The sequence below is a fragment of the Vombatus ursinus genome, unplaced genomic scaffold (genome assembly GCF_900497805.2).
Source record: "Vombatus ursinus unplaced genomic scaffold, bare-nosed wombat genome assembly UNPS02009770.1, whole genome shotgun sequence".
Taxonomy (NCBI): Eukaryota; Metazoa; Chordata; class Mammalia; order Diprotodontia; family Vombatidae; genus Vombatus; species Vombatus ursinus.
Genome location: NW_020949548.1, coordinates 13,837,771 through 13,853,320, shown reverse-complemented (window position 1 = coordinate 13,853,320; position 15,550 = coordinate 13,837,771). Strand labels below are relative to the sequence as shown.

Below are 15,550 nucleotides of genomic sequence, written 5' to 3'. Positions count from 1 at the left end.
GAGGTAAGTGCTATTATTATTTCTAAATTACAGATGAGGAAACTGAGGCAGGCAAAGGTTAATCGACTTGCCCAGAGTTCGCACAGCTACACCGTGAGGCTACATTTGAACTCGGTTCTAAGTCTAGGTCCAGTACTCTCTCCATTTAGCCATTTAATTAAGAGGAGAATCAGGTATCTTTGAACACCCTATTATAGCCCGAAGGAAAAAGTGGGAGAGCGCGTGGCCTCCCCCATTATCCTCCAAGCAACCCTTCTTTCTCCGAGACAGGGCGCCCACCTACCCTAAAGGCGAGCTGCGCTCCTAAGCCACGTGGGTCGTCGCCTGGGGGAGCCGAGGGACTACAACTCCCAGGGCGCCGCGCGCGGGCGCGCCGAGCGGAAGTGGCCCGCGCGCCTCCCGCCTCCTCGCCTCGGAGAAGAGGCTCTATCCGGGGCCTTGGCGCTTCTCTTTCCTTTCGCGCCGGTTGCCCCTGCGGAGCGCGGCGGGTCCATGTGCGCAGCGAGCGGCGCTAGTCGCGGCCCAGCACGACCCCGAGCGCTCCCCCTGCCCCAGGCTCGCCGACCATGGACCCCAACACGATCATCGAGGCCCTGCGGGGCACCATGGACCCAGCCCTGCGGGAGGCCGCCGAGCGCCAGCTCAATGAGGTATGGAGCGGGCGGCCCCGCGGGGCCTGGCGGGGAGTCGGGCTGCGGGCTGCGGCCGAGGCACCGCCGGGAGGGCCGAGGGGGCGCCGGCGGCCCATGGCGGCGGCCGCAGGAGGGCCGAAGCCGGCGCGGACCGGAGAGGCGGCGCCTGGGCCCGCGCCGGGGCCTGGGGCCTGAGGCGGCGGCGGCGGCGGGGAGGCGGCCTCCGCGGGTAGGGCTCCCCCTGAGGCGGGGCCACTCGGGCCGCCGGACACATGGCCGGGACACTCCGAGGTCGGCCCGCGCCGGGCCTCGCCGCCCGCCGCCCCCGGCTCCTCCAGCCCGCCCGAGGTCCCGGGCCACGTTAGGCCACTTCTCCAGCGACGTCTCGGGGGAAGGGGTCGGGGCTGAGCAGGGGCACATTCCGCCCTGCCCCTGGCGGGGGATTGGGGCCGCCGAGACCCTGGCGGGCTGCATCCCTCCCCGGGATGCTTAGTAAGGATGGAGAGCGGGGCTAGGCACAGCCATCAGGCAGCAACTCTACAGGTGTGCGTTCTGTTGCTTCTGGATGGACCAGATGACCTCTGATCGGCCCTCCCCCCACCAGCTTCACCATCCTGGGATGCCGAGATGCGGGGCTTGGGAAACCTGGGTTCTGGTCATTAGCTCCACCATTGATTGGCTGCGTGACCTTGGGCAATGATTTTGTCTGTTTCTCCCATCAGTAGAATGGGGGTGATTCCTGCTTCACCTGATCTTCACGGTTGCTCGGGTCAAAGGGCTTTGAAAGATACTGCATTGGTTTTTTTGTCTCATAGACCCGTAGTTCCCTCTTTTGAAATGAATTAGCACCTGGAAATCATATTGGAGACATTCAGTAATACCTTTGTGTAGTACTAACGGGACCAGATTCGTGTGGCCAACCTTGTGAATTTTGATGCAACTGCTCTTAAATTGTACTCCTGTGGCTAAACTTCTGAACATTCTTAAACCAACATTTCTGTGTGTGGTGCATGTTTACTGTATTCGAAGAGTTTTATTTTGTTCTCTTTCACCCTTTATTTCAAAGGAATACTAAGTTAGATAGAATTTTTATTTTTACAATTGTATGGCCTTTGGTGAATCATTTGTACTGACTCCTCAGTGAGTACTGGAGTTTGAGATGACTATAGGACATCCAGTTGTAGATAACTAATAGGCAGCTGACAACAAACTTAGAAGGTAGGTGCACAGGTATTATCCTCACATAACAACAGGATTTTCAATATCTGTCAATGTTAATATGAGTCAAAGCATCTTTCAATCTCCTATTATACCCTGAAGAAATAAGACAGCAGCACTTCACATTGCCTTCCTTCAAACACATCTTTTTCTGAGGCAATGAATGCACTTGCCAACTCCAGAGGAAGCTGAGAGATTTATTGCATCTGTGATATACTAGATATCGGAGAGAACATTAGAGATTCTTGACCTCAAGAGGCATATCTTTCAAGCAAAGCATTTTAGTTTGCAGTGCTGAAGTAGTTTCTATTTTAATGTTAGATCCTAATGTTCATTTTCCAATCTTGTTAACTCGTGTGTATATGTTAGTTTGAATTAGACTGAATGCTGTCACACAAAGGCTCAGGATTGCTTCTTCATATTGAGTACCTCAAAGTCACCTTGGGCAAGCACAGATGTCACATGGAAGGAATTTTTGCTGTGAATATTATTATTAATTGATTTCCATTTTGTGATAATACAAATGCTGGGGTTAATATATTTCTTTTTCTACATCACCTTAGAGTACTATAAAAGTTTAAAGAACTGATTTTTCCCTTTAAAAAAACCCCTTTGGCTCAGTATTATACTATAATGGTTAAAAATCTACTTTGTTAGATCTACCAATTTAATAAGAAGATGGGGGAGGGGTAGACTAGATAGCCAATACAGTCTGTCAAATTTAATTTTTTTTTAACAGAAATATTGATTCCCTCAATCAGCCAACAAGCAGTAACCACACTCTGTGTCAGGCACTGAAGTATGCACTAGGCACAACAGGACAAGGAAAACGGTCCCTGCTTTCTATATATTGTTAGGGGAGACAACAAGCATATAGAGATGTATAAAACAAAGTAAATACAAAGTAACCTTGTGGGGGAAGGGAATAGCAATTGGAAGAACAGGGAAAGGCAACATGTAGAAGGTGGTGCTTGTGCAAGTTTTGGAAGAAACCAGAGATTTGAAGAGAAAGATGAGAGGGAGAGCATTCCAGGCATGGGGGGCAGCTAGTATGCAGATGTTTGGAGATAGCAGAACTGCAAGAAGGTAGGTATGACTGGATCTCAAAGAATGTGAATGGGGCTGGAAAGGTAGGCTGGAGCCAGCCTGTGAGGTAGACACTGAAGATGAAGTGGCACAGCAGACTGAGGGCTGGGTTTGAAGTCAGGTGACTCAGTTCAGATCATTTTGCTGTCCTCAGTTTCCTTATGTGTACAATAAAGGGGGTGAACTAGATGATCTTTGAGAGATCCTCTTTCAGCTCTAATTCTCTGGTCGGAGTAGAAGCTAACATTCCAGTTGTGTTTGGAAGTGAGGCAAATGATCTGCAGGAAAGCTTTATACAATGTAGTCATTCTGGCTGTTTTTTTTTATTAAGTGCCCACTAAGGGTCTGGCACTGAATTGGGGGTCAGGGATACTTGGACACAAATGGAAGTCTCTTGAGCTCCTCCTGGAGCTAACATTCTGTTGAACTCATAAATATTCAGTAAGATCCATTCACTTTTAGTTTGCACAAAACTCAGTCCTAGGAACTGCTGGCCAAACAAAGATAACTAACTGTGCTTAAGTGTAGTAATGACAACAGTTGACATTTACATGATACTTTGCAGTTTGTAAAGATTTTCTTCACATAATACTGTGAATGGGCAGGGGGGGTGGGGGGTGGGAGGGGAATTTGAAGGAGACCTCGGGGAGGCTAGTATAAAATTGGCTATAAAATGAGGAAATCTGAGGCTCCAGGAAGGGATTTGACTAGGATCATAGAACTGAGACCCTGGCCCTTTTTAAGTCTAGTCAGCTTTCCATTGTAATATGCTGCCTCTCAGTGGCTTTTGAATATTTTGAACACTGCTGAATCCTCATCTTTGTCAAAGAATTTTTGGCAGCCTGCCTGGATTTTGTGACCTAGTTGACATTTAAGGTTTGCATCTTTTTGAGAGTTTATGCCAATTTTTGCTTTTTTTTTTTTTTCACCTGGAAAACTTGGTAGAATGTGTTCTCTTATCTGTCAGAGCTTATCTACCAGTCCTACTCTTCAGCTTTTTAACCTTTTCTGGGCAGCTTCCCATGGTTTAGTTAATTAGTTCATCTACTGGAAAGATAATGATTTAGGAAGCACTTAGATAAATCTTAGAGGCTAGACTATAGTAAGAATGAGGAAGTGATATTTTGTTTTGGACAGATATGTTTTGGGAAAGGATAGAAACTGTCAACTGTAGCATAGTGTTAACATTCCATTGATGTCATTTTTCAATAATTTTGTTAAAAGAAAAAGGCAATTGCCATTTGACATTTTCTCTACAGGATAAAGCTATACTTAGTCATTGTCTATACCTATACTAAAATATTTTTAAAACCACTTTTACGATCATATATCTATTGGTGATAGAAGAGAACAAGACTGTAAGGCAGCAGTGGTTTGGTGGAAAGAACACTGAACAGGAAGCTGGTACATATAGGTTTCTAATCTCAGCCCTGCCTAATGCCTTACACCTAGTAAACACTTAATAAATATTTTTTTGGATTGAATTTTTAATTTGACGGTCTTTAAATCTGCCCCCAGACTGCCTGTCTTCTGATACCTCATCTCCCATCTCCATGCTTTGACTGGCTTTCTCCCCTGCCTGGAATGCACCTTCCCTTCACCACTCCCTTGTAAAATCCCTTGTTTCCTTCAAAATTCAGCTCCAGGAACACCTATTTCATGGAGCTTTATGTAATCTACCCCCTCCAGTTACTCTTTCCTAAAATACCTTGTGTTTCTTTTGTGTTTATTTATGTACATATGTACATTGTATGGTAAGCTTCTTGAGGACAGGGATAGTTTTGCTTTTATGTCTTTCTGTCCCCAGCATCTAGAAAATACCTGGCCAATAGTACTTAATAAATGTTTGTTGTCTGTGAGTCTACAAGAGGATTAAATAACTTTTGCATTTTTCCAAGTTAGTAGAAGGTTCAGTTAAACAGATTGATTTATTAAATACCTTCTTTGTGGAAGGCACTGCCCCCTCTTATAAAGCCAAAGTTCTAAGCCTTTTGGAACTTATCTGAAGGAATGAATGAAAATGCATTTGTTAAGCATTTACCAAAAAATTTCAAAATATCTTCATTTCACAGGTTAAGTGTAAAGAATAGATTTTGTTGTTGCTTAATTGTTTTCACTTGTCTGACTTCTTGACCCCGTTTGAAGTTTTCTTGGCAGAGATGCTGGATTGGTTTGCTATTTCCTTCTTCAGCTTATTTTACAGATGAGGTAAGCAAGGCAAAGAGTTAAGTGACTTTCCCAGGGTCACGCAGCTAGTAAGTGGCTGAGGCCAGATTTGAATTCAGGAAGGTGAGTCTTTGTGATTCCAGCCCTGGCACTCTATCCACTGCAACAACTAGCTGATTTTGTGAGCTCCTTAAAGGGCAGGGACTTTTTTATTTTTGTATCCCCTATGCCTAGCACATTTTCCCACACTTCACAGTGGCACTTAGTCGTTGAATGTTGCACTGTGCTAGTGTGATCAAATAGGAAGTGTTCTATTTGGTGTCCCAAAACTTGAGCTTAAATTCTGCTTTGATAGTTACGACTTTTGTGACCTGGGGCAAGTTACATAATCTCTGGGGTTCAGTTTCCTTATGTGTAAAATAAGAGGTCTGGACCACTTATCTGAGACTCCTTCTAGTTCTCAATCCTGTGATCCTTTGAAAGGCCAACTTAACAGCTGACTGGTTCATCATCTTAAGGTCTTTATTAATGTGCATGTAGTTTTCCTTTATAAGGACCAAATAGTAACATACTTAAATGCTAGCATATATAATGGTTTCTATATGCATACCTTAATATTTTTTGTTGTTGTTAGGTCATTGAGTTGTATCTGATTCTGTGACCCTGTGGACCATGCTGTCCAAGGGGTTTTCTTGGCAAAGATACTGGAATGGTTTCCTATTTCCTTCTCTAGTGGATTAAGGAAAATAGAAGTTAAGTGACTTGGCCAGGGTCACACAGCTAGTGAGTGTCTTGAGACCAAATTTGAACTCAGGTCTTCCTGACTCTAGGCCCAGCTCTCTATCTACTGAACCATTTAGCTGCTGACCTTGATATTTAAAAGTCCCTATTAATAAGCATTACATAAAGAACAGCTTTGTTTAAGTGGGAGTGATAAAAAGGGTAGGGGAAGAGGTTTACTGTCAGCTTTTTAATTCAGTCAGGTATAGGAGATACAAAAACAAAAATTAAATATTCCCTGCCCTTGAAGAGCTGATAGGTCTATTATTTACTCTTAGAAGAATAAGGAGGGTTAATCTGTGAAGTGACAATATTTTGCAACTTAGCCATCATCCCAAGTGCTGATGAAATCACAACTTAATGTGATTAGAAAGTAGGTGAGCATATCAGGAATTTTTTTCCTGCAGATTCTTATTTGGAGATACTGAAAAGCTGACATAGAGTGACTTGCTGGCTACTGTCTCTTGCACAGTGATGCTTTCTTCCTCCTTTAATGGTAATATTATGATGAGAGACAAATGTAGATATATTGTGGTAAACACTGGGTTCAGAAGGAAAGACCTACTAGACATTTAACTTCTGCACTTCAGGTTTTCCTTTCTTTCTCATATTGATGAAATCGCAGATTAAAAAAATTGGGCCAGTAATTGCATTATACCCATCTCACAGAACTCTTTGGTGAGGAGGGCTTTACAAGCATGAACTATTAAGTATACTTGCTGAGGGCAAGGCACTGTTTTTTTTTTTTTAATACAGAATTGAAGAAATTAATTTCTTCAGGGGATGGATAAAAAATTACTGATGTTTTAAAATAACATTCTTTGATCTCATTTGAACCTTAGAACAATCTTATGAGGTTGGTGGTATTATTATCGCCACTTTATAGAGGAAGAAACTGAAGCTCAGAGATTGTGAATAATCCATCGTCACATAACTAATATCAGAGGTGGCACTTGAATCCAGGTATTTTTGACTTCTGTGCCCAGCCTTCTAGCCACTCCTAACTGCCCTGAACCTTTTTGCCATCTATACGTTTAAGTAATTGATAAAAATGTTAAACAGGACAAGGCCAAACAAAGATCCCTGGGGCATTACACTCAAAGCAGTACAAGTTGAGATCTATCTGTCTATCCATAACCAGGAGGCAGCTTGGTCCAATGGAAGGAGCACTGGATTTGTGGTGAGGGGGCCTTGATTGAAAAGCCAAGGTCTTGTGTGCTGTTGGACACTTTCTGGGTCTCCTCAAGTTTTGTCATTTATAAAATAGGCTTGTACTAGATGCGTTCTGAGTTAACCTTACGATTCAGAATTTATGATTGGAGTTCAGCTATTTATTGGGTTCCAAATCCATGTAAATTACCCTACATCATAGAAGCAGCTAGGTGGCATAGTGGATAGAGTGCTGGATTTGGGAATCAGGAAAACCTAAATTCTCAACTTTGTCCCAGATGCTTATAAGCTGTGTATGGGTTGGTCACTAACCTTACAGTCTCAGTTTCTCCATGCGAAATGGGGATAATAATCTCACTGGTCGAGGAACAAATGAGGAGCAAGTTGAGAGTTTTGTTGTTGTTGTTGGTTGTTTTTTTTGGAGGGGGGAGGCAATTGGGGTTAAGTGACTTGTCCAAAGTCACACAGCTAGTAAGTAGTATGTGTCTGATGCCCAATTTGAACTTAAAGTGGTCCTCCTGACTACAGGGCCTGTGCTCTATCCATTGCACCATCTAGCTGCCCCAAATTTAGGTCTTAATAAAGCATTTGATCCCTGGTCAGAAAAACCTACCCTGATCCATTATCAAAAAATTAAATAAGTTTAGTATGTTCTGTTTTCAGTGAAGCTAGCAGAATGTCTGCTAAGTGCTTAATTTAATTTGAGTGTTTATTGATCAATTCCGTTGTCTTAAAACTTGAGGTGGTCTAGCTTATGCTCAATTTATCACCCAGTCTCTTTAGCACAATGCTAGTATGTATTTTGTAGGATTTGAAGCTGTAAGAAAACCCTTGGATCTTGTTTTCCGTCTCCCACATTTTACAGGGAGGGAACTAGGATCGGAAAGGACGTGCATGAGATTGTATAGCTAGTTAGTGGCAGAAGTAGAATTGGAACTCTGGGGTCCTCTAATTAAAGTGTTATTACTGAAAAATCTGCTGTAATTAAAAAAACCTAGGAACCCATATAAAATCACCCTCTCCCTGTCATTTTCTTCAATTAATGCATTTATATATATATGCATATATATATATATATATATATATATTTTTTTTTTTTAAGATAATTGGTATTAAGTGACTTGCCCAGAGTCACACAGCTAGTATGTGTCAAGTGTTTGGTCTGAGGCCGCATTTGAACTCAGGTGCTCCTGACTTCAGGGCCGGTGCTATATCCACTGTGCCTCCTAGCTGCCCCCAGTTAATGTATTAAAAGAGAATAATATTCTCCCACCCCAAAAAAAAAGGTAAACCAAAGAAGATAAAATGATAATTTCAAAGTGGAATTCATGGAGGTAATTATGACCTTTTATAAAAATTGTATCATAAACTTCTTAGCAGAGCTTTGTTTTGAATTAAACTTTTAATCTACACCCACCCCACCCTGGGACAGCATTTGGGTAATTTGACTTTGTGGTGCTAAATATTTACTAAGTAGTGTGATTTCTTCTGAAATAGACCAATTTTCTATTAGAAAAGCTAGTTTTATAGTAGGCTTGACTGGTGTTGGGTAAGGGGAGAATAATGAACATACCATGCATACTATAAAATGTTTTTGAAGGTAGAGTGTATTTTATAAGAAGAAAACATTCCTAATGTTGGAATATGGCATAGTGGATACTACTGAATTTGATAGATAAGCAAAGTCCTTGGATTCTTTGGCTGTTAAACAAAAAGGTCATCCGGTGACACAGCATGTTTAGGAGAATGCTTTGAGAAAGGTTTGCTTAAATACCAGATTAATATGCTCTAGAAAAAGAGGTGTTTCCAGTGTCATCGTGCCCCCTCACCCCCACCCTGTGGCAACAGGGTTTGGTGAAAAGATCATGGGGCTTGGAGTCACGCTTTGAGGTACAGTCTCAATTCTAACTTTGTAGTTACTTCAGGGCTAACATGGATAACCCTAACCTCCTTATCATATGTTAGCTTTGAGAATAAAATGAGATCAGATGTGAGAGTCTTTTGACAGAAAGTGCTGTGTAAATCTAAGGTCCTAATATTAGTTACAGTTCTCCCTTTCTAGTATTATGAGTTATGATTCTCTCTTGAAGGCTATGGTGACTTAAAGGCATTAGTTTTTTTCAGAGTTTTTGAATTAAATTTTAGCATGAAAAACTACTGCCTAAATAATTGATAAGAAACTCTCAATGGCTTGCACTTGATAAGATAATACCATGAAACAAAGAAATTCTGATAAAACATTAAAGATTTGTCCTTAGCAACTTGTAGTAGCTCTAGTTCATTTTTTATGTCCTGGGTTTTGTCATTCCCCTGAAGTAAATGGCTTGCTGAGTGTTTGGAGTTCTCCAGTCTTCTCCGCTTTTGAGGAGGGGGAGAAATCCTGATATTAAAAAAAGTGGTCTTTGAGAATCAGCTTCAAGGTGGCCAAGTCAGTTTTCTTTTCTCCCTCTAGTGCTTCATAGGATCATAGATTTAGAGCTGGAAGGGATGCCATCAAACCCAATTCTCTCATTTTACAAATGAAGAAAAAAGACTCAGATTGCTTAAGTGATTTTCCAGTGTCATACAGGTAGATTTTGTGGTGGAATTTTAACCCAGGCCTTCTTGACTCCCAGTCTAAATGCCCAGTTCACTCTTCGTCTTCATTTGAACCATTTATCTCGAGCTCTGAACACTCATCCTCCTATGACTCTGTGCAGTTCATTTGAACAAGTTCCTTATGTCCTTAGCAAACCTACTGCTTTCCCACCTTTCCTCCCCCTAGCTGAAATCTCAGGTGTTGTTGAACAAAACTGGATATGATGGCTGTGTCATTACAGATTTCTTATTTATCACCTAATACTCCAGCACAACAATCCTTTTATTATTCCCTGATTTCTCTTCAGTTACTCACTTTCTTGAAATGTCTCACACCATACTACCCCTTCCTAACCCACCCCCAACTAAAGACCTCACCTTATTCTTTACTGAGAAAATGGACATGATTCACTGTGAGCCCCCCCTTTTTTTTACCCTTTAACTCCCATGTGTTCCCTGATTTTCCCTACTTCTACTCCAGTCTAACATAAAGAGGTAACCCTTACTGCCAGGGTCTTCAATTTGCACATCTGATCCTATCCCCTGCTCTATCTTCAGTTTACACATCAGATCCCATCCCCTGCTCTTACCTTGTCCAGCAGATTTCCCCCATTATCATTTTATCAGTCTTTTTAATCATCTGGTCTTTTATGGACTAGTATCTTCCCTGATAGTTACAAAAGGGTCCCATTCTCGACCCTGTCATAACCCCAAGTTATCCTCTTATCTCACTTTCCTTTTTCTTTTTTCTTTTGGTAAATTTTTAAATTTTAAACTTAAATGAGGAAAGGGAAAAAAAGCATTGCCATGTACACAGCAGAACGGAAGAGAGGGTTCAATATAAAACAACAAATTTCCATTTCAAGAAAATCTATATAATAAATACTACATTGTTTTCAAAGCTACCCAGCTTGTCTTTGCTTCCTTGTTGGTTTTCGGTTGTTCTCTGCTGTGCACTTTTTACTTTATTTTTTTCCCTTCCTTCTTCCATCCTACCCTGAAGAAGGCTACAGTTAAGAGTGGATATATACATATATATTACATAGATACCTATAAACATATCCCTGTATACCCATATATACTCATCCATGTATGTAAGAGTGTGCTATGCTTATTTCCTCCTGTCCTCTATTTATCTGAATGTGGATAGCATCTTCCTTCACAAGTCCAAGTCATTCAGTGTTTTTCTGAATCATTCAGTTCATCATTTTCTAATTCCAACCCAATCATATCCTGTCTGAGATTATCTATGAAGGTTTTTTTCCCCCCAGTTTTCTGCATTTCTTCTGTTCTTGGCTATATAGATTTTATTTATACAAGAAATTTTTAGTTTAAAATAATCAAAATTATCCTTTTTACACTTCAACAATGCTCTTGCTTTATAATATAGTTTAAGGTCTGATACTGCTGAATCTACTTCCTTTACATCTTTTTTCTGTTTTCTTTGAAGTTCCTGACCTTTTGTTCTTCCATATGAATTTTTTTATTCTTTTTTTCTAACTCAGTAAAATAACTTTTTAGTAATTTAATTGGGATGACACTAAATAAACAGAATTAGGTAAAATTGTCATTTTAGAAATTATATTGGCGTTACCTACCCATGAACAGTAAATATTACTTCAATTATTTAGATCAGAATTTATTTGTATAAAAAGTGTTTTATGTTCCTGTGTCTCTTGTGGCAGGTGCTTGCTCAGGTTTGTTATACTGTCTAGGTATTTTAAATGATCTAAAACAGTATCAAATAATATTGCTGACATGTAGTGTAGTTTCTTTATTTTTCACTTTTGATTAAATCTCTTTTAACTTTGAGATCATGATTACTATCCCTTGTTTGTATTTTTTTTTTTTTTTACATACTAAATTCTACTCCTGGCCTTTATTTTATCTTTGTGTGTCTCTCATTTTTATAATGTTTCCTGAAAGCAAGATTGTTGAATTCAAATATTTAAATCTGTTATCTGTTTTATGGGTAAATTCATTCCATTCACATTCTAAGCTACAATTACTTGTTGTGTATGTTCCTCCTTCCTGTTTTTCCTAACCATCCTTATCACCCTATTTATCCTGTCCCTCCTCACTCCTCTACTTCACTCTACCTTGTCCTCCTATTCCTTAACCTACCTACCCCTCCAAGAGTCTCTCACTTATGCTCCCCCTCCTCTCCCCCCCATTCCCTTGCCCTCTTATTTTTTTCTGAATTTAGAAGACTTTTATACCCTTCTATATGTATCTATATCTGTCTATCTATTTCTCCCTCTTTAGCCCATTTCCAATGAGAGTAAGATTCCAGCCCTCCCCGCTCTCCTCCCTATTAGTTTCTTTTATGTCAGTTTTTCTTTTATGCCTTATTTGTATGACATTACTTTTTTATCTCTCCCTACAGTTTTATTTTTTTAGAATCACCCCATCTTACTTAGCTTAGCCCACACCTTTCTTTCAAACTACCCAAGTAATGATGACGATCATAAGAGTACTGCTAATATTTTCACATACGAAGTAAACAGTTTCCATATTGAGTCCTTATAATTGGCCTTTTATGTTTACCTCATATTTCTCTTGGATGTTATATATTGAATTTTCCCTTCAGTTCTGGGGTTTTTGTTACAAAAACCTGGAAGTCTTTGAGTTTGTTAAATGTCTTTTTTTTTTCTGTTCAGGATTATACTTTGCTGAGTAAGTTACCCTTGGTCATAACCCCAGCTGTTTTGCTCTATAAGGACCTACAGTCCTTCAATATAGTAGTTGCTAGGTCTTGTGTAATTCTTATTGTAGCTCCATGATATTTAAATTGTTATTTTTTTTCCTTTTTTGCTTGCAATATTTTTTCCTTAACCTAGGAGTTTTTTGGGCTATGGTTATTCCTGTAAGTTTTCCTTCTGGGATCTCTTTCAGGTGGTGATGAATGGATTTTTTTCTATTTCTACTTTGCCTTCTTGTTCTAGAACTTCAGGGCAATTTTCCTTGATAATTTCTTGTAATATTGTATCAAGATTCTTCTTTTATTGCAATTTTCAGGTAGTCTTGACTCCTTGATCTGTTCTCCAGATCAGTTTTTTGTTTTATGATTTATTGTCTTAATTTTGTTTTTTGGTGTCTTAGAATGTCATTAGCTTCCCTTGGCTAATTCTAGTTTTCAAGGACTTATTTTCTTACCTAAATTTTTGATTCTCTTATTTCCAGTTGGTTGACTTTCTTTTCATAATTTTCTTGATTTTCTTGAATTGCTTATTTTATTTTCCTAATTTTTTCTTGCTCTCTCTTATTTGATTTTGGGGGAGGGGGTAGGAAATGGGGTTAAGTGACTTGCCCAGGGTCACACAGCTAGTCAGTATCAAGTGTCTGAGGTCGGATTTAAACTCAGGTCCTCCTGACTCCCAGCTTGGCAGTGCTCTATTCACCGTGCCACCTAGCTACCCCTCTCATTGATTTTTAAAGTCCTCTTTAAGTTCTTCCAAGAACAACTTGCACCAAAATTATGAAGACCCAGAAAAGAAATTTCTTACCACCAAAGTCCTTGGTATTGTGAAATGATTTAACATGAGCAACTGATTACCAAGAGAAATTCATCTTTATTAAAGATGTTTTACCCTCTGCTTTGCTCATGGGACCTCTCCATCTGATGTGGAGCTAAAACCTTTTATACAAGTTATCTCTCCCCCATTAGAACATAAGATCCTTGAGGGCTTACTGACTTTTACTTTGCTATTTGTATTCTCAGTTTGTTACTTGTGCTTTACACATAGTAAGCCCTTAATCAATGCTCATTCATTCCTTTCAGCTTGTGCTCTATTTAATTAATTTAATATTTATATAGATATTTAATAATAATATGTTTGTTGCTGTTGATAGATGGAGATGGGAGGGAGTGAAAAAAATGATCCCTTGGTTTTATGCCTTTTACTGTTGGCAGAAATAGAGATAATTCAATAGGGAAGCTTGTTTGGGGGGAAAGACAGGTTGAATGTTAGGTATGGTTGCTTGAGAGGTGACTACCAGATTACCCTTAACTATTAGTTGAAGCTATGAGAATAGGGGAAAATAGTGACTGAACTTTGTGGGGGAACTGTGTATATTTTCCATTTTTAGGAGGTCTAAAGTAGAAATACAGCTAGCAATTTAAATGAATTTTTTTTTAAGGCAATTGGGGTTAAGTGACTTGCCCAGGGTCACACAGCTGGTAAGTGTCTGGATTTGAACCCAGGTCTTTCAGACTTCAGTGCCAGTGCCCTATCCACTGCACTGCCTAGCTGCCCCTCAGTGTTTTTGTTTTTGTTTTTTTACATGACACATATATATATATATATATATATATATATATAGCATAACCAATATTTATATGACTATTCCAGTATGTCCCTACTTACCCCCTCCATCCCAACATCCTTATAACAAAGAACAAAAGGGGATGGAGTTAAGCAAAACTAACCAACATATTGGAATGAAATAAAATACCTAGAGAACATTCAACCATTGACCACCCCTTGAGCTTCTCATTGAACCTTATTTTTGTTCTTGTATCTCTTTTTTGGGTCAAGTTTGGTTATTGTAATTTCACAGCATTTTGTTCAGATTTCTTCTAATTCTTTACATTTCTCTTTACTTGCTATATTCATTATATATGTTTTCCTGGTTCTGATCTCTTTGCATCATTTTGTGTAAGTCTTCCCATGCTTTTCTATATTCACCATATTCATCATTTGTTACAACACAATAAAATTTTGTTACATTTAATGTACCACAGCTTGTTTAGCCATTCCCCAGTCAGCAGGCATGTACTTTGTTTCCAGTTCTTTGCTACTGCAAAAAGTGCTGCAATAAGTATTTAAGTGTGGATAGGGCCTTTTTGTCATTTTTCCCCTTGTGATATTTTTGGTATTGGGAACTCTGGGTCAACACCTTAGTCACTTTAAACTAGCTTAATGGGAGAAATCTTAATGTTTTTGTGGGTAGAAGCTAAGTAAATATAAGAATGGGAGGAGGTTCATGAGCACATTTGGAGGCTTAGCCTTGGAAAGGAATATAGAAATTTTGAGGTGCTTAAAAAAGGTAAGGTGTTTTCCAAGTGGTAGATAGAGAGGGATTTGGGGCCTTGATTGTGGAAACCTTTATGGAGTGGCTGGGATGTAAGGAGTTGAAATGATTTTAAATTTAGCATGAATTTGTGACATGTTCCAGAAGTTCTCAAAGATCTGGGAGCAGAATTGATGAAGATAGATGACAGCTGACCCTGGGATTGGTGGAGCCAAAGGTCCAAAGTGTTGAAATGACTGACATAGAATTAAGTGAGTCAGGTAAAGCTAAGGGACTCTAGAAGTTGAGTGTTTTAATGGTAAGTGGTCTGATGAATGGGAGAAGTGGATGCTCTGGTGGCAATTGTTACTGAGCTGGAGCTCAGCTTTTGAAATGGAGTTAGAGTACTTTAAATGATGAGGAGAGCTTATGTAAATTAAAGATAAAAGTCTTTGCAGTTAATTGTGAGGCCAGGGTCTGGAACTGAAAGACATACTTAAGTCATCAGAATGGTTTCTTCCTTGATTTTCTCCACACTCCTGGCTGATTGGAAGGGATATCTGGCTTATTGGTAAGTGGTTCCAATGGAACGAAGGTCTTAAGACCTTAGTTCACACCTCACTTTTGCTGCCATTTATAAATCCCAGAGGACTGCTGGGCCTCTTTTATCTTATCTGTAAAATGAAAAGAGTTTGACTGGATGATCTTAACTCTAAAATCTATGTTCTGTTAAATACCTTGCTCAAGTATGCATTACCTTTGCCTTCCTCTCTGGCCTTGTATTTGGGAGCCAGTTTGAAGTGGGAACAGGACTTTATTCAGTGCCGTATTTGGAAGGGTATACTGAATCTAGTCTTAGACCTGCTGCTATGGCATGCTGCCATTATGACTTCCCTCGCTCGTAGCTA

General features: G+C 39.9%; 1 protein-coding gene across 2 annotated transcripts in view; it reads left to right on the top strand.

The window, feature by feature from the left end:
• Window positions 1-545: 545 nt before the first annotated feature.
• The window catches only part of IPO7 (importin 7), a 48,050-nt gene continuing 33,045 nt past the window's right edge, over window positions 546-15,550 (top strand). The window contains exon 1 of one of the 2 annotated variants that reach the window (XM_027852633.1): window positions 546-650. In XM_027852633.1, the coding sequence (XP_027708434.1) occupies window positions 567-650 (84 nt within the window). In that variant the 5' untranslated portion in view covers window positions 546-566. The remainder of the gene's footprint in view (window positions 651-15,550) is intronic. The other variant, XM_027852632.1, reaches the window with a different exon arrangement.